This window comes from Macaca mulatta, chromosome 4 (genome assembly GCF_049350105.2).
Source record: "Macaca mulatta isolate MMU2019108-1 chromosome 4, T2T-MMU8v2.0, whole genome shotgun sequence".
NCBI lineage: Eukaryota > Metazoa > Chordata > Mammalia > Primates > Cercopithecidae > Macaca > Macaca mulatta.
The window spans coordinates 130,118,091-130,138,703 of record NC_133409.1 but is presented as its reverse complement, the minus strand read 5'-3'; the positions used below and the strand labels follow the sequence as shown (position 1 = coordinate 130,138,703).

The 20,613-nt window shown below is 38.7% G+C and overlaps 1 protein-coding gene across 1 annotated transcript; it reads left to right on the top strand.

Annotated features, from left to right (window-relative positions):
* Positions 1 to 12,096: 12,096 nt before the first annotated feature.
* Positions 12,097 to 15,744, top strand: IL17A (interleukin 17A). Its single transcript, XM_001106391.5, has 3 exons — positions 12,097 to 12,192; positions 13,323 to 13,525; positions 14,769 to 15,744. The coding sequence occupies exons 1-3, from the start codon at positions 12,166 to 12,168 to the stop codon at positions 15,004 to 15,006; spliced, it is 468 nt and encodes a 155-aa protein (XP_001106391.1). The 5' UTR covers positions 12,097 to 12,165; the 3' UTR covers positions 15,007 to 15,744.
* Positions 15,745 to 20,613: the final 4,869 nt, after the last annotated feature.

The following is a 20,613-nucleotide window of genomic DNA, read 5'->3' as shown; positions in this document are numbered from 1 at the left end:
TCTCTAGAGATCCATGGACTCTACATTAAGAACCCCTGTCTCATAACCTCCCATCTTTCCCAGGTTCTGGTCTAAGGAAACCATACAGTACCTAGCTCATGTGTAAGCACAGATGTCTCATAGCTGCAAATCTCATGTCGTCAATCTATCCTCTAAACTCTGCTCTCCTACAATGGACTAATAACAAAAGTTGAAGCCTTTATCATTGCAGTTTTCAAATCATGTAGCCATACAACCGTCAAAAAGAGAGGGACTGTCTACTCTCTGAAGAAATAATTTACAGGAGAAAAGACGTGGAGAAACAATGGGAGCACTTTGAAAGACAGAAAACTAGCTGAACAGAAGCAGAACTGGAGTTATAAAGGAAGAGGCTGGGCAAGAAGGGCAGTCCCACATGTGGAGGCCTTGATGTAAAACTGAAAAAGTCCAAGCTATCCCATAATAATTTTACCTAGGAAAACCTTTGAGGAGAGCAATGGCTTAGAAAGATGGATGTGGTTTTGAGGAGCAAGATGGACAGCAAGGATGAGGGTCTAGAAACAGGAAAGTCCACAGCAGGATGTGGTGACTAAGGTAAAAGCATGAGGGAGTGGGGGTCTGAACAAGGATAGAAAGAACTTCTCCAACTACATGGCAGAACTATAGAGAATCAATAGGATTCCACAGCAAATTGAAATTGGTGACAAGACTCAGAGGGAGGTAGAAGGGGAAGAGGAAAAGATAATGAAAAAGCTTTGGGCTTAGTTGATTTGGAAGATACTGCTTAAGGATAAAACAAAACAAATTAATTGGATTTGCAACTAGAATTAGTTCAGTTAGAAATGAAGATAAATTTCCACTGCAGTTGTAGCATCTCTTTCATTGAATGTGTTTAGATAAAACATAGATGCTTAGCAAGTTTCTAACACCCAGCAGATTGACTGGATACGCTCTCAGGACAATTTCTGTTTTTCATTCTGTAAGTCCATGAGTCTAACACCATGTAGACATGCTGCCCAAAGTGGCAGATGAAAAGTGAAAAATCAGCCCATCTGGCTATTATGGTACATAACTAAGTTATATTTGTCAACTAGTAGGCAAGGCATTCTAATGAGCTGGATTTTTCTTTCTTCAAATGTCTTGTTATTTCATGAATCCACCCCATGTGAAGCAATCTCCTACTTACAGTGACAGCCTGGGCAGGTAGAACTTGTTTTCTATGTATTCCACAATGTGTAAAATTTTGAGCTTCATCAGAACTCATTATTGTAGATGATGCTTAAAAACAATAATACAGGCCAGGCCTGGTGGTTCACACCTGTAATCCCAGCACTTTGGGAGGCTGACGTGGGTGGATGACCTGAGGTCAGGAGTTCGATACCAGCCTGGCCAACATAGTGAATTCCCATCTCTACTAAAAGTACAAAAAATTAGCCGGGCATGGTGGTGGATGCCTATAATCCCAGCTACTCAGGAGGCTGAGACAGGAGAATCGCTTGAACCCGGGAGGCGGAAGTTGCAGTGAGCCAAGATCGTGCCATTGCACTCCAGTCTGGGCAACAAGAGCAAAACTCCATCTCAAAAAATAAAATGAAATAAAATAATAATAATACATAATATTTACAATTCTGTCCAAAGAGCATTATAAATGGCATCTACTCTAATCCTTATAGTAACTTTATGATGTAAGTGCTATTTTTATTATTGCCATTTTAAAGATGAGGTGCTTGAGGCTTAGAGAATATTGAGTACCAAGGTCATGTAGCTGGTAGGAAACAGAGTAGATCCAGGTGTGTTTAACTCCAAAGCTTTTCTATTAGTTTGTGAACAGTTTGAGTGTGTCTAAGCCAGTAGTCCTTGTAAAACTGTATATTCCCTGCTGCTTTTTTTAAAAGTAATTCTTCAATAAATGTTTATTAGATGGATAGATAGGATGGTTGAATGAATGGATAAATGGATGGATGGGGATGTTTGATGAATTAGGACAACCAGTAGGCAATACATATCTGCTAAGAACCACGCTCCCAAACAAAAGCATTTGTAGAGCCTTCCTGTTTGTACACCAGATACTCAGCTGAAGTGCCTCTTCTAGCAACAAGCATAAAGGCAGGAGATGAGTGTGTTTCTCACCTGTGTCAAGTGGTCTGTCAACCACTTCCCTGATGGTTATTAACTCATCATCTCCAGCAGATGTTGTGTTTATCCCAGATAGGGCCCTGGCTCCCCATCTCTCACTTTCAGGTGTTAACCTCACTACATGTGGTTGCAATGCTTTATACAGCATATCTTACCAAAAAAAAAAAAAATCTAAAAACCACATAGGTTCAGCAGGATCCACATAGACGTGTATAAAGCACATAACTATTTTTAAAGGTGACAGACAAAATGTCTACATCCAACCTTTCCAGACAGGGAGGGCATCTTTAAAAGATAATAAATAGACATGTACTATACATCTATCATTTATGTTTTGCACAATACTAAGAATTACAACTTAATAAATTTAAGTGGAGATGGACTAAAAAATTTATAGATATAGATATACACACAAAAGTACATATATGGATTACATAACACACATACACATGCACCTTATATATAAGCTATATATGTGTGTATACATAATTGAAATATAATGCAATAAATAAAATAGAAGCAATTACAACACACAGACTGATGAGAAATAATAGAGCTCAGAGCTGGAGGCATTCTTGCCGAGACTCAATGGTATGAAGGGAAGAAACTGTGCCGTCTACATACATTTTTCCTCTGTTGTGGAGAAAATTAACTTAGAGTTCACAACTTTTAGAATATCTGCCCAGCCCACACCTCTCTTTGAGAACCAGCCCCCCAGCATCCCTGTGTGTTCTACATGATCCTGTCCAACCATTGCTAAATAGATACATGACTCAAGTCAATCAGACTCTCCTGAAAATGTGGCATGGAACTGAGAAACGCCTATTAAAGGGGACCTGAGAATGTGTGAACTTGGAAGAGCCAGAAGCATAAAGACAAAGATTATAGGAATCTACCAAGAGAGAGGAATGATACAGTTCAGGAAAGAAGGATTTTGAGAGATTAAGAAAGTAATTGCCTTGACACCTGTTAGTTTTTAGTTCTTGTTCCAGTACTTTCCTGAATCCCTGCTTTAATTCCTGCCCTTATATCTTTGAGGCATCTTTATATCCTTATAATTGATCTCTCATTTGTGCTTAAACTAGCTCTATTGACTTTCTATTACAGGCAAAGAAGGGAACTATATAAACTTCAAGATTCTTTAGCAAACATAGGCAATAATATAAAACCCCTTATATATCCCACAGTATAATATGTATTTGAGCACAAATCTGACTAATATGATTTTTATCACTGTATTAATAGTAAATACTTTAGAATGATTTTAAAATACATTAATAGAAGACAAAATAAATTATAGTACATACATACAATTGAATTCTAGCCAAACATTTTTAAATGATATATACATCAGAGAGTTTTCAAAATCAGTTATTTTTTACCTATTATGTTCTTATGCTTGGCATCAGGTTCATGGAGCAACTTAATACTGGTCAAATATTTAAAACGCTGACTACTGCAAAGTTTTTCTACAAAAACTAAATGCATAGCTAAATGCATTATGACTATAATGTCCTAGTCATTCAGAACAAAATGAAAACCAATCTGTTCACAGCCATCACATAAGATTCCTCTGTGACTCTCATATGTTAATTATGCTTCATTCAAAGCCCTTTTTAAGAAAAAATAAAAGGAAAAGAAAGAAAAGTTCAATGATCTTCTAATCCAGCCAGGAAATTAAGCACAAATCCTGTTACCTCGATCCTCAGTAAAACATAGACATATATGCACCTGTCTTTGCACCTCCCTTATTTTTTTATGGAAATCTCTACTTTGATGGGATTACAAAATAAATAAATGTTGGGATTCTCATAATCTAGACACAGGAATAGCCTAATCTAGCACTAGACAGAGAGGGGTTGTCACTAACCCCTCTAAAGCAAAGATAATGGGCAAGGGTAGATGAAAGAGGTGATACCACCAAATGGATAAACCAAAGATAATTTGACAATTTTTGAGACTTCAAAATATCAGAAAGTCATATGCAAAATAGTTTTTTAATTGGCTTTCAGTATCAGTGTTTTTAGCGTGCCATAGTGGAAAAACCCATAGACTTGGAAGTCAGCAACATCTGTGACCAAACAGGATGCCCATCTGCCCACTGGATGACTTCAGGCCAGTCACTGAAACCTGCCAAACCTTAGTTTTCTTGCCTGTATATTTGGACAATAGTATCTTAAGGAATTGTTGTAGAGATTAAATGAAATAAGAGAATGAATACTTTTTTTAAGTCTGACTCTTTGATGTCTACAATACTATTTATGTCATTGACCTTTGGTACCTACCATATGGCAAACCACTTTTTTCCATAGTCATTAGCCTTTATCTTGTAAATATTTTTGTTGATATCTTTTTTTATGACTATTGCCTCTGTAATTACTTAGAAGGTTTAACAAGCTTCATAGATCTCTGTCAATTTATCTTAGGCATTAAAATAAAAATTTGGGAGCCATCAAAATATTTAACAGTAGGCAACCGGTTAAATTGCCTATTTCTCATCTCTTTCTCAGGATGTTAGGTGATCAGTCTGTTTCAAACACACACATACACATACACAAGCTTTAAAAAAGGGCAAAGTGTTTAGAATATACTGTAAGATGAGAAAAAAGTTTACAAAACAGTATTACAATGTGGCCCAATTTTGTAAAACAAAATACGTTTACTAGAACAATACACTTAAAATGATCCCAATTTTGTAAGATAACAGAAGGTGTACCTCAAAAGCTTATTTCTAACAACTAGGATTATGGATTAATTATGCTTTCTTTCTTTTGCATATGTGTGTATGTGTGTAAATAGATAGCTATATAGAAAAAAAAGATAGACTTCTAAAATACACACAGAATGGCAGTTGGTTAAATTTAGTATAATCTATGGTAAACCTTGAAATCTCTTAATTGTTGGTGCAGTAATATATAAATCAGGAAGACAACTTCATAATTTGTAGCAAGGACTATTCCTTTCCAGTAAAGGAATAGAACACCTGTGTCTGCTATCCAGGGCCCTGGTTTCTAGGTTTCCTACCTGAGAAGCCTAATTCATTATAAGCAAATAGTCTGGTAAACTCAAAATATGAATAAATGGACTACACTACCCTGAATGTCAGTTTCTTAAAAGCAGGGCTTTGTTTGCTTCCCCTGCTCTATCCTGAGTCCAGCACAGTGCCTGGCACATAATAGGTGTTCAAGAAACATTTGTTTAATGAATGTCTATTTCATCTAGGACACGTGGAAGCCTGAAGATATCTCCCTACTTCCTCACAGAGTAGATATTCATATGAGCAGATAACTAGTGTCCCTCAGACCCAATGTCTCCCTTTCCTCAAAAAGTTTCCTCTGACAGAGTCTCACACACACACACATTCCTGTTCATATTAACATTGAATCAATATTCACTGAGCACTTAATACACGCCGGGCCACACGTATTATTTCATTTACTACCTATAAGGCATGTTCTATTGTTATTTTCACGTTGTAGGTACGGAAACTGATATGTAGAAGGTGTAATTTTCCCAAGGGCACACGGCTATTAAGGTGGAACTGGGATGTGATCATGGGAATGTCTGAAGCAAAAAAATTGTCCTTAGCCAATATACTATATAGGACCATCTATAAGCCTCAGACAAAGATTTTATCTTAAAATGTAATGATAGGAAAAAAATCTACCTCAGGAATTAACTAGCTTTTTCCTTCTGAAAATGACACTTATGTAATTGAGCATTTCTCCTTTTTTCTTTGGCTGCCAGGAAGCTCGGAGACAAATGTAAATATGTTGGCCCTTACAGACAATAACTTTGGGTTTTCTTTTCCTAGATCTTGATTTTTGTCTCTGTTTCCACATCCTCTAAGCCTGATTGATATTTCTACTTCTACTTTACTTAGCTGAATTTTTGCTATAATTACCTTAAATTCTCTGGAGGATTTCAGAATAAAATAATTATTTATTTGGGATAGAGAAATACATCATTATGTGTTGACTTTTTCATATTTCCAATTCACGAAGCTACCACCTCACTATAACAACCTCTATATTGCCTTTAAAAAAACCAATTAGCAATTTGTTCCAGGTTCATATACTGTATCTTCCTTTTAAGTATATTATGTGGTTGTCTTCAAATGATATTAACTTCAAAATTGCTGAAAAGAAAATAAAGCTGATAACTTAATAGCCCAACCACAATGTGTGGTTTGGTTTCCTTGTTTAATTTTAGACCCTACTTTTCAGTGACATCCGTTCAGACTTGAAACTTCAGTCACTTGCTGACCTTAATTCTTATAGTATCAGATGAAGTCAGCATTACCAAAGGGAAGTCCACCGTAAAACAAATTTGCATGTGCCTGCTAACATATAGGTGTATAATTCTACATGTATTGTTTGAAAAAAAAATGGAAAGTTTTCTGACCCACTTTAAATCAGTGTTTCAGTAGAAGACTAATGATATACTCACCTAAGGAAGAGGCTTGGTTTCCATGAGGTTAGTAGTTATTACTCAAAGGAGAAATTGACATGCTCATATTATCTGCTTGATTGTGAATTTTGATGTAGGGATTGGGGAAACACTGTTGATGGCAGTTGTTTTAAGATGACGTGATATGACACATTTTCTTTCTTGCATGGTTTGGTCTCTAATACAGCTTCCAGTCACTATCTCAGTGCTTTGAGATTAGTGAAGAGGACGTGTTAAAGGCAAGCCCCATTTACTCAGGCGATAAAGGCATTACACATTATTTGGAAGTCACCAGACACAGAATGCCTTTCTATCAAACACTTCAAATGAATAATGACTGTTCAATGTTCTTTTGACCATACAGGTTGGGTTTGTTTTTCACAGATGTCCGAACAGTTTTGTGATCTGGTTCCATCAGATAAAAACAGCCTGGTGTGCACTAGGTAGAGGAAACATCAAAAACCAATAGTAGAAAAAAGAAAATTAGTCACTCAAAGGAGCTGCACAGATGGTCTTCATCTGGGCAAAATACCTACCAAGAGTTAGAATGACCAATGGTGAGGAAACAGGACCCAAATGTTGAAAAAGGATTTTGCCTGCCATCTCTCAGCACTCACCATTAACAATGACTCTACAAAAACATCCTCATTGTTAATCATGCCTTTAATTCATCATGTCATATAAAAAGAGAATTTTCTCCAGCAGGAATTCCAGTACAGGATGAAGCCTGTGCTCACCCGCAAAGTGTTCTCATTCATCAGCTCACTGTCCAGGACGGCCCTCAGGAGCACAGTCATGTGAATACAAATAAGCATTATGCCGGAGAACAACAATGATGCTATCAGGCTGGTACCAAGATTGATACTTCCTATTTAAGAAACCATGTTAATTACATACGTATTAAGTTCTGGTTTTTGCAAGACAACACCGGTAACCTCAGAGATGAACTTCTAGTATATAATAGTATTGATACCTTCAAATTCGGGGTAGATGATCTAGAGCTTGATAAACCGGCTCTAAATCTGAGTCTCAATTAAAGCCTGACTTTATCAACTCCCCAAGGCCTTCCAGATGGCTCTCCATTGCAAATATTCTCCTCTCTAAACATCATGTCTTCCTTTTAAATGTCTGTTTGACATTGCTCCTCTTGTGCTGGCCCATCTGCAAAGTATCAGGCCCCACGTTTAAATTCCAAGAGAATTCTCTCCAGTGACTCATTATTCTCTCTATATTAAGTGAAGATCAAAAGAGTAGTCTTGCCTGGTGATGTGCACAGCATTAATCAAAATGGCTCCAATCTTTTTAAACAGCCAATGTCTTTCATTAACTTTAAGCAGAAACAAAGGCATGATGCCTCCTCCTATATTGAGACCTTTGTTACTTTTTATAAAATGGATATAGAATATGAATTTAAAATATATTAATCTCTCAATGATAACCTTACTACCTAAGCAAAAATTAAAATTAATTTATTTATTTTATCTTTTAGCAAGCCTTAATTTTCCACCACATTGAGACAAAAGACTAAAAAATACTCTGTCCAGGACACAAAAGGAAAAATGTTTCTTTCCATCCCTTACATTATTCTCTATTGCAAGTAGAAAGAAATACTGTTTAATGGCCTAATAATTTCAAGGAGCCTTGAAAATCATTTCTCTAAATCAAGAAGGGCAGAAAAATTTTACCACTATCATCCCTTCAAATGCATGTTTGGCTCCTGGGTATCTTTCCCTGTCTCCAGTTGCATACTTGGCCCCACCCATTGAAGCTCTCAACTCACAACATGCAGTTCCCCATTGCTCGTGGTGATCTGTTTCATGCTCTCAGAGAAGCAAGACTGATAAACCTGGAAGACAATCACTAACAAAATAATCATCCCTAATTTACTACTCCCATTTGTTCTTTACTATATTCATTCTCCAGAAAATCATAGACGATCAAAAGATTACCTGGTGCAAAACTCATTTTATAAGACAGAAAACTAAGCCTCAAAGAGGTGATGTACCCAAGGGCATGGGTAGTTAGTGGCAGATTCACAATGAAAACAAAGGTGTCCTCTCATTCAATGTTCTAGGCACTCTAATGCCCAGTCCAGCGTGCACTACACCTCAACAGTCTCAGATTGAAACCTGAGCCAGCTGCCTCGGCAGACAAATGCAGAGGAAGAGCCCTCCCCACTGTACACACACTCTTACACTTCCAGCTGCTCCTCCAGGGGCCACAGGTTCCAGCTCAAGCAAATGTCTGGGAAATGAGCCATACTCAAGGCTGGACACACTCAGCTCCAACCACCATGTCAAAATGATCATTTTTAAACTTTTGTGAAAACATATTTTGTTTCCCCATTTTATTTTAAAGTATTTCAAAGCATAGCAAACAGGCTGAATTACATAGGCACGGGAGGCAAGACTAGGGAAAACAGCTAGAGTCAGCTGATCCCCCTTCAACTTCAATAAAAATAGTCGACAGTAAGCACATTCTCCCCTCTTTCTTCCTTGCCAGAAAGCAACAACAAGGAATCCTCCACTCCAGGGTGATCCAGAATAGGCTATAGCCTCATCACACTACATTCAAAAGGATTAGAATGCAGAGCCAAAGCACTAGACAACTCAGTAGGGTTATTGAGATGCAGGTAGGTTCTAAGAAGAATATAGAAAATTCCGAACTTCTCAAATAACATTACTCATACTGTCAATTAATCAAAATGTTGACCAGTTATTATTTACTAGTCACTATGCTAAGTGCTACAAAGACCAATAAGACTACTTGTCTTCAGGTAGCTTGCAGTCTAGCAAGAAATGAGCTACAAAGCAAACAAGAAAGTCAATATGTAAATGAATGGCATGCAGTGCACGAGAAATATGCATGAACAGCCCTGTATCAGAGAAGGACAAGCAATACAAAAGCAGTCTGTGAAGACCCATGTTGTATAAAGGGCCACATTAGGCACCACAGGAGTCACAAAGATGAAGAACTTACTAGCCTTGAAGGCTGACCGTAAAATCTAAACATGGAAATAAACACATGTCTTACCCATAGCTTTTAAAGCCAAATAAAACACATTACAAAATGAAATAAAAGTTACTAAAGAGGTAGGTGTAAGCTACATGTGATAGATGGAACTATTTATTTCCAGGTGTCAGGTAATCAGGCCAGGTAATCAGGCCAGACCTAGAAGATACATTTAAACAGGATTTTGAAGTAGCATTTTCATAACCTGAGAATGGGGAAGGGCATTTCAGAAACAATACCTTAACAAAGGGTGGGTAAGCTTTGAAAGAAGGCCTGGAGGCCGGGCGCGGTGGCTCAAGCCTGTAATCCCAGCACTTTGGGAGGCCGAGACCGGCGGATCACGAGGTCAGGAGATCGAGACCATCCTGGCTAACACGGTGAAACCCCGTCTCTACTAAAAAATACAAAAAACTAGCCGGGCGAAGTGGCGGGCGCCTGTAGTCCCAGCTACTCGGGAGGCTGAGGCTGGAGAATGGTGTGAACCCGGGAGGCGGAGCTTGCAGTGAGCTAAGATCCAGCCACTGCACTCCAGCCTGGGTGACAGAGCGAGACTCCGTCTCAAAAAAAGAAAAAAAAAAAAAAAAAAAGAAAGAAGGCCTGGAGAAAAATCAGGACCCCATCAGCCCAGGTCCTGGAGCATGGTGGGGCATAAGGCTAAAAAGGAAGTTGTACGAACTCAAATATTAATTCAAATGCTAAGAGGCTTACACTTCATTCTGTGTGCAAGCTAATGGCAGAAGCAAAGGCACAATCAGAGCCATGCTTTGAGAATCATTATTGCAAGGATGTCAAAGATGGTCTGAGGGAAGCAACTGGGAAAAGCAAGCATAGCTCGTCCAAGTGGGTGAGAGTCTGAGTTAGAGGAAGCTTGGAAATAGATGATGTGAGAGATGCTGCAGCTTCTGAGATTGCTGCCTGGTTGTGTGTAGAGGAGGGGCAGTAGGGCTCATTCTGAATCTTGTCTTGAAAAGTAGGTAGATAGTGATGCCAAAACCAGGACTAGGGAAGTCACTTGAAGCTGCATCCTACTTCCTCTTCCATCTGTATCTGCTTCACCTATCAAGGATATCTACCATTACCACTAAAATTCAAGTGCTTATGGCCTCCCTCATTCATCAGGCAGGGTTTGTCTGGCCAGGAAACAGAAACCCCTTCAGGCATTTGCAACAGAGGGAGTTTGAGTCAGAGAACTGGTCACCCTGCTAGTTGAGATTGCCATCAGCAAGAGGCTGTTACCATTCCAAGGCTGCAGGGACAAAGGAGTGAGCAATCCTCTGGGAGACTGAGGAAGGAAGTTCCTGGTTTCTCCCCACTTTCCACTTCCCACTTTTACTCATCCGTCCTCCAATTCCCGTTTGGCTGAGCCCAGCTGAAACCCAGCTGACAGCGGAGTTTGAGCAAGCAGCCTCTAGGGTCAGCCCTCTGAGTTACAGGTAGAGCAGGACAGGGAGGAATGGATCTCAGGACAAACAGGTCCAGGATGCAGCAAACTAATTTTATACTCCAGCCATTGAATTGGAACTACTGGCCAGCCTCCCCCAAGTTAGCATGTAGAATATGGGATACCAGCTGAGTGCCTGAGAGGTATCATTCACCTCAATGGGGGTAGGGACAGAGAAGGGTAACATACAGTCAGCCACATCTATATCCACTGGCCCTTCTTTGTCCTAGCCCTCTGTATTCGTGAGAAGGAACTATTCTCAAGGACCTGAGTTCAAGTTCATCTTACTTAGAGTAGAGAGAAAAGAACAGCTAACTCCTTCTCGCTTTCCTTGTTATCTCCAATCATGTCTCCTCTCCCTTCTAGTTCTCATCACTCTCTACTCCCCACTGCCCTCCTTTTCTCCATCTTCATCACCTTTGTCCAGTTTTCATCCCCATTTTCAATTCCCTCCTAAAAACACCAAGTTGCTTGGTAGCATGCAGGGTTAGAACATGCCTTTAACAGTAAATCTCATGTCTCTTGAACCTAGTTATTTATTCCTTGAGCGGAATAGATATTCAACCAAAGAACTGTTGAATTCAATTAAATAGGATATATCTTATTATTAAAGTATTGATTCATTTTTTGTTTACTTATATCATGGGAACTTGAGTCATTTCTGGAATTGTCTCCACAGCACCTAGCCAAGAAATCTGAGAGGAAAAGAAAGATCAAATGGAAAATCAAGGTGCATGACACCAGAAGACCTATATGTTATGTCAAACTTTTTTTTTCCTCATGAACCATTAAAATAGAGCATAACTCTTCTGGCAGCTGTACATATGTTCATAAATACATGATATTGACCCATAGCATAGCACCTCTGCTCAGTTTCTAATGAGTAAGGATGAAGAGGGGACATGGTCTTTAGGAACATGAATTTCTGCCCTTCCCGTTTTCCTTCAGAAGAAGAGATTCTTCTATGACCTCATTTAGGACGGAAATTTTAACCAAAATGGTGTCACCCCTGAACCCACTGCGACACGCCACGTAAGTGACCACAGAAGGAGAAAAGCCCTATAAAAAGAGAGACGATAGTGCTACATTTTGTCCATCTCGTAGCAGGCACAAACTCATCCATCCCCATTTGACTGGAAGAAGCAACAATGACTCCTGGGAAGACCTCATTGGTGGTGAGTCTGCACTAACGTGCGATGCTCTTGTTGATTTGGACCAGATAGTATTTCCGGACCATGGGCATGAAATGCTGGGTTCTGACTATGGAGATCCAGGAATACCGTATATGTAGGATAGGAAATAAAAGCTTTGGTAGATATTTAAGTCATTGTGCAGCATTTTCAAGAACTGATATACAGCAGTTTGAAAGATAAGATTAAAACTGAAAGATAGCTATATTGGGGCTAAACCACACAAGAAGTGTCACATGATGCTGTGCAGTAAGAAAGAAAATTTATTGAAAGTCTGTTTTTCTGAGTACAAAGGATTTAATATAATTCTCCCACGGCATTTTTCTTTAAAATGGGTCACTATCCTTGAGATTTTGAAAGCCGTAGCAGCAACCTTTGTTTCCATTATCTCGTACCATATTCTCGGTACATCAAAACTATGTACTCTAACTAGATATAGGTGTAACTGTGTTTTAGAATAAATGGGTTTTATATTTTTTAAATATTTAATTTCAAGTATCTTTTTTGCAATCTGATTTTATTACAGAATCAATACATGTTAAATGTAGAACAACTGGAAAATATATCTAACAAAACATGAAGGAGATCGAGCTTTTAGTTGGATGACTGCCAGTAGCACCAACAGCATTTTTAGCATGAATATTGATACCACCTAGATTTTCTATAGCTCTTTCTTCCAATGTGAATGTTTGACTTCACATTGAGTTTTACAGAATGTGGGACTGAGAACAAGGGTGCAGGAGGACATTTCTACCTAGAAAATCAAGGTTATTATTCCTTCCCAGACCTGACAATGATGCATGTGCTGATAGGCTGATGACATGCCATGACTTGACATTTTTACTAAAATTATTGCCAGCCAATGGATAACATGTCTTTCCTAAGTTAAAAGAAGAATGTTGAAACTGTTTAAAAAAAAAAAAAAAATTAAGTCATGGTGTTAACACTATGTTGGTCATCTACCTAGATTTTTCTCTAGCTGATCTGAAAAATGTAGTATAGATTGTCCTGGAACATTGTGTGTTCTCTATGATCATCATCACAATCAATTTGTTGAAAAGAACCACATAGTAATCCAATCTCCAACCTCTCTCTTGTTTCCCATTCAATTCTAGCTACTGCTGCTGCTGCTGAGCCTGGAGGCCATAGTGAAGGCAGGAATAGCAATCCCACGAAATCCAGGATGCCCAAATTCTGAGGACAAGACCTTCCCCCGGACTGTGATGGTCAACCTGAACATCCATAACCGGAATACCAATACCAATCCCAAAAGGTCCTCAGATTACTACAACCGATCCACCTCACCTTGGAATCTCCAGTACGTAAAGCTTCCAGATAAAAATACTATATTCTTCATCCCTCTTAATGCATCAGGCTGCTGGTTAAATCTCCCCAAGGGTGATTTTATTCATTTAGAATTACCAGTCAAACCTGGAAGGACCACCGTGAATAACAATTCTCAAACTTTCTATAGATATTTCTTTAACAAAGCACAGGACAGCCTCCAATAATCCCCATCCTGTTAGATCTAATTGTCACTGACACCAATAATCAACCCAAATTAATTATAATCATTATTCTAATATTTGTGAGACCCTAAGTCTACTGTTTATGTATTCAAAGAATAGACATTTATCAAAGGGGATTAATGTTTTTATTCTCTTAACCAGAGCTACCATTGAGAATATTTATTACAAATAATTAGTAATTAGGGTTTTTTACTTTTTTTCTTTTGCTTATTTTTGTTTTTGAATCCCAGTGTAATAAGTATCCCTGGGATATTTCCACCCTTTTGTGTGTTAGATAGTCTTGATCTACTTCCTAACATACCTATGCTTCCTGTGTCCTCAGCATACCCAGTATTTAGACCCCATCAAAGGTTAAATACACAAAGTATTTTGATCATTTGACTTTATACAAATAAGTCTCTGTTCTGTGGAGCCTACAGATCGGTCTGATTGTAGGATTTCTTTTCTTCTTCCCATTACTAGGAAGAGTCAAAATAAATCAATTCAAAAATCCAAGCAAATTATTCACTGAGCTAAAAGAGAGTGGGAAGAGAAGGTGATAGAGACACTTAACCTTTTGTTTCCAACCCTTTATCTCAGCTCTGGGCTCTGTCCCATGAATGTGATCTCAGATAAAATTTTGATGTATTCCCTCTTCAAAGACAGATTTCAGCAAGTCAGATAAACAGCTATCTTATTCTAGATGGTTCCAAGTCTACTCTTCCTTTGGTCTTCTTCTGTCTGTCAAATATACCCTAAAAAAGTTATCATTTGTGTCAAACTTAAATTTTTTCTGTGGCCTCAGTCTACCTTATTTTATTCATTCTTCAAATAAATTGGGGAAAACCCGATCATTGTCTTCTTTTCTGTAACAATTCATGTGCTTATCCAAATTGTCCCCAAAGTTCTTCTTCAAACTAACATCATTTAAAGAATTTGCAATGCCTATAATTTGTCATCCTGTGAACCTGCCTCTCTTCATGTATTCCTGCTTTATTTCTTTCCCACTTCACCAGGAATTCACTTTCCTTCTGATTTTTCTCCCCTCTGCAGCCGCAATGAGGACCCTGAGAGATATCCCTCTGTGATCTGGGAGGCAAAATGCCGCCACTTGGGCTGCGTCAACGCTGATGGGAACGTGGACTACCACATGAACTCTGTCCCCATCCAGCAAGAGATCCTGGTCCTGCGCAGGGAGCCTCGGCACTGCCCCAACTCCTTCCGGCTGGAGAAGATACTGGTGTCCGTGGGCTGCACCTGCGTCACCCCCATTGTCCACCATGTAGCCTAAGAGATCTGGGGAGCCCACACTCCCCAAAGCAGTTAGGCTTTCTGGAGAGCTGGCTCAGCCCCTCAGGAACCCTCATCCTTCAAAGACACAGCCCCATTTCGGACTAAACTCATTAGAATTCTTAAGGCAGTTCGTCCAGTTGAAGCTTCAGAGGTAACGCTTGGCCAAGAGATGAGTTATCTATCCCTCTTTCCAAGAAGGAATTTGCTTCTTGTTTACTTTTTTAAGGGCTTTATTTATTTTTAATAGTACCAATTTGCTTCTTGTTTACTTTTTTAAGGGCTTTAAGTTATTTATATATTTAATATGCCCTGAGATAACTTTAGGGTATAGGATTCCATTTTAATGAATTACGTACTTTATTTTGTATGTCTTTTTAAAGAAGACAAGATTCTGGGCTTGGGAATTTTATTATTTAAAAGGTAAAGCCTATATTTATTTGAGCTATTTAAGGACCTATTTATGTTTAAGTATTTAGAAAAAGGTGAAAAAGTGCGATTATCAGTTCTGCCTAGGTAAATGTGAGATAGAATTAAATGGCAGCGGAAAATTTCTGAGTCTTTACAACATAAGGATATAGTATTTCCTCCTCTTTGCCTTTTAAAAGGCTGAAAAGAAAGACTAAACCTACTTTCATATTTATTAATTTAAATTTTGTAATTTGTTGAGGTTTTACAAGAGATATAGCAAGTCTAACTCTCTGTTCTGTTAAACCCTCATAATAAAATGATTCTGTAATAATAAAGTTTGGAAAGAAAATGTTTATTCGTTCTCATTAAATGTATTTTAGCAAACTCAGCTCTTCCCTATTGGGAAGAGTTATGCAAATTCTCCTATAAGCAAAACAAAGGATGCCTTTGAGTAACAATGACCTGGAACTACCCAATTCCAAGTTCTCCATTTCACAAGCCTTCAAGACTGACGACCCATTAAGGTTTTCATACTATTAGCCAATGCTGTAGACAGAAGCATTTTGACAAGAAGAAAGCAAACAAAATAATGGCCCTGAGGAATGGCATGTCATTACTAAAGATCATATGGGGAAAATGAAACCCTCCCCAAAATACAGGAAATTCTGGAAGGAGACATTTTCTTCAGACTACAATGTCCAGTCTCTCACCTAGACTCAGGCTTCCTTTGGAGATTAAGGCCCCTCAGAGATCAACAGACAAACATTTTTCTCTTCCTCAAGCAATACTCCTAGGGCCTGGCTTCTGTCTGATCAAGGCACCCCGCAACCCAGAAAGGAGCTGATGGGGCAGAACGAACTTTAAGTATGAGAAAAGTTCAGCCCAAGTGAAATAAAAACTCAATCACATTCAATTCCAGAGTAGTTTCGAGTTTCACATCGTAACCATTTTCGCCCCCATGGCCCAGCGTGCTGTCTTGCCCTACTTCTGAAGGCCTCTAGAAATTCTCAGGCCACTCCACAGAATGCTTCTTGAAAGACCTTCCTCTTCGCTCCGTCCTGCTCCATCCCGTGTGCCCCAGCCCACCCAGAGGCCCACGGCTTTTCTCGGCCTTTTTCCCCATTCCAAATCCAGGGGTTAGCCTCTCCAGCCACCTCCTCTCAGTGTCATTTTGTGCTCACATCTTCATTCCTGTCACCGTCCCTGTCACCACCTTCCTACAGGAAATCCCCAGGCAGCTTCCAGGGACAGTTCCTCACAGCCTTTATGCTTTCAAGCTTCTCACTAAAAACCTGCTGCTCGTTTCCGAGCTTTCCCTGAACGGTGGTGATGAAAAGAAAAAATTGTTTTTGTTTTTGTTGGGAAGAGGGGGTTGCAAAAGAATATATATGTCTATATAGATAGATAGATAGATATCTATATATAGAGATATATATGTCTATATATATGTCTGTGTGTGTGTGTGTGTATCTCCATGATTCGAAACCATTATTTCCCACTAGATTTTGGGTGAGGGTGTGGGGGTGGGGAGAGGCAGTTGCTTTCCATGTACTCCTCCCCTGATATGCTTTGCTTTTATTCTCTCTTCATTTTCCCCAGTTAGCACTACCATGTAGCTAGTCATCCAAGCTAGAAATCTGTGTGGCTTCCCCGAATCTTTTTCCTTCTTCCTCTCCCTCATTCCTAACATCCACATATCACCAAATACTGTATTCTCACTTCCAAAAGTTCTCCAAGGAACCCCCTCCTCCCCACCAATACCATACTACCCAGGTTGAGGACTACATCTATTCTCATTTCTCCGCCCCATGAGTGCCACAGCCTTCCACCTGTTCTTGCTGCCATTGTTCCCATCTCTCAATCCATCCTCCGACCTGTACCAATGACACAATTTCAAATACAACAAAAAGCACCCCCAGCAATCTGGCCCTGCTCCCTCTCCTGTTCTATCCCAGGGTGCTTCCTCCCTGACATTTTCCCCTCGAGTCGTGGCAAAGTTGTTGTGGACACCACCACGCTGTTCTTGACCTTGATGCCTATGCCATGTGGTCCCTTCTGCTGTGAATGCCCTTGCCACCTTCTCCCTGCTGTCCCTCAAGTCACACGCTGCCCTCCCCACTCTCCCCCACCTTTATTGATCTACTCACACATTAACACTTTCTTTAGGTCTCATCTTCTCTAAGAAGACTACTGGACCCTCACTGCCTGTTATCCCAGATTAGGTCCCTCTCTCTCTTACGGGCTCCAAAAGCACTGTGCATATCCTTTATCACTGACCTTACATACTCTATCAGCTTTACCTATTTGGCCAGTTTGTGGTTCCTCAAGAGCAGAAACATCAGCACCTGACATGGCCGGTAGTACACAGTCAATACTCAGCTGAACTTTGAACCAACAGTCCACAGACACCTCAAAATCAACAAAGACAAAACTAGGCTCGCTGGCTTTACTCCCAAACTGGCTCCTCCTACTGTTTTTTTATCTACTGGAATAGCATCATCTACTTCTTTGAGCCGGAAACCTAGCTTTCTCTCCATCCCTCATTCCCCTCATCCAATCAATGACCACCTCTTCATCAGTGTCTCACATGTCCTCCCCTTCCTTGCTAACTCCAAGTTTGCTATTACAGTTGCATTGTATTATGACACTAACTGGCCTTTCTGCCTTGCTTCTTATATTTAATAATTCAGTATCTCTCAAACTTGTTGGGGAGTCTAGTCATAGTAGTTAATTAATAGCTTCTGAAACAGACAAAGTCCAAATAAACAAAGGTTTGTTTCTTGTGCATGTTACAATCCAGCAGGGATCAATAAGGAGCTTTGCTCTACTTGGCCACTGAGAGACCCAGGCTGACACAGAGGTTCTGACTTTTACAGCACCATCTAGCACTGCAATGTCTAACACAGTAGCCACAAGGAATTTGTAGCTATCGAGCGCTTGGAATGTGGCTAGACGCAGTTGAGTTGTGTTATAAGTGTCAAATACATACTAGATTTCAAATACTTAAGTTTTTTTAATGTAAAATATCTTTTGTTACTTTTTATATTGATAAATGTTAAAATGTACTTGGTTAAACATATTAAATTTATTAAAAATTCATCTATTTTTTTTAATGTGCTTACAATAATTATATAATTAAAATGCGGCTAGTATTGTATTTCTGTTGGGCATATAACCAATGAAAGAAAAGAGAAGGCTAAAAACTACACATTCAGTGTTAAAGGGCCGATCTTATTGACCAGAACTCAGTCACACAGACCCAAATTAAAGCCAGTGGAAACTGGGAAATGAAATATTTCTATGGGTCCATGAAAAAGAAATGAAATGGGATTTGGTAGACACATAGCATTACTTCTGCCATCACACATATGATGAATGAAGGTTTGTGCATGACATCGTCTCACAGTCACATAATTCTAAACAGCTGAGCTGTTACACGGCCACTTCCTGGTGGAAGACGGTCTCGGGTGCAAGTAACAGTGACATTATTGTAAAAATAACCTTGAATCAATGCTAATTTTTTAAAAAATAACCTTTACAAACTTTGGCAATTAACACATTAGAAAACAACCCACATGGGACATACCTCACAACTAACAGCTGCACACCTGTGTTTCAAAATTACGCAGCAATTGTTACTCTTCCATCTCTCCCCATGTTTCAAGAGGTCCTCTCTAAAATGTAAATCTGATCACATTAATCCCCTGGTTACTCCTCAGTACCTCCTCCATACCTACAAGATAAAGTACTGCCAATTGTCTTGCATGACACAGAAGATACTCTATGACCTGGCCCAGTCCACCTCTCACAGTATTTCAACCCACCATCCTCCCTCCCTGCTACCAGTATCAATGCCATGCCTAACTGTTCTCACAATCTGGGACTTTGCTTATGCTTCCTGCTTACCTGGAATAGCCTTAGTCTTCCCATTTCTCATCACCATTAAACTGATGAAAATATCAACACATTTCTAAAAATCAGATTAAGCAAAAAGACATCTCTGGAGATGGAATTTGAGGAACTATTCTAACATGTTCCCCAGCTGATTTTGATGCATCATCTCCAGTAGCCATCCATTGACCAGCCTCTGGGAACCATTGATGGAGAACCAGCTAGAGATGCTATCTCAGAATACAGATGAAGATTAACAAAGAAATACATTGATGATAAATATAAATTGGGGCTGGGCACAGTGGCTCACACCTGTAATCCCAACTCTTTGGGAGGCCAAGACAGGAGGATCACATGAGGCCAGGAGTTCAAGACCAGCCTGGCCAACATGGTGAAATGCCGTCTCTACTAAAAATACAGAAATCATTCGGGCATGGTGGTGCCCATCTATAATTCCAGCTACTCAGGAGGCTGAGGCACAAAAATCTCTTGAACCTGGGAGGGGAGGTTGCAATGAGCTGAAATTGCACCACTGCATTCCAGCCTGGGTGACAGAGTGAGACTCTGTTTAAAAATATATGTATATTATATATATTATTTTTTATATATGTTACATATTATACCATATATTTTATATAATATAATATGTTATATATTTTATAAATATATAGTATACATTTTATGTAATATATATCATATATCATATACTTTATGTAATACATAATATATTATGTAATATATATTACATATTTTGTTTTTAAATAATATACTTATATGATGTATTTTTATATATTACATATATAATTATATGTTTTATATTCTATATTATTTAAATTATATATATATATAAATTGATCTTATATAACAAAGATAGGGAGCAGAGATAAAATTATGTGAAAAACAGAAATTTCAAAGAAGAAATCTGAATAAATTAAGGAGACAATAAGGAAAGTTTTAATGGGAAAAAAAAGATTCCTGGGTTGGAAATTTATTTAAGTGCATCTGAAAACTACGTTTAGACAAATTAATTTTAAAAGATTACAACCAAAATATATTCAACAATTTTTTTAATTTTAAAAATAAAGAACATAAAAGACTCATATCCAGAAGGAATACATAAAATATCTAATCAGGAACCAAAATTATATTGACATCAGACTTTTTTACATAACACTGAAAGGTAATAAAGTAAAATTTTCAAAGCACTAAAAGGGAGAAAGTAAAGGTCAGGCAGCATCTGCTCAGGCAAGTCTTCCTTGACAACCCAATGAATGATAAATTTGTGATATTTTATTGAGTTGCACAC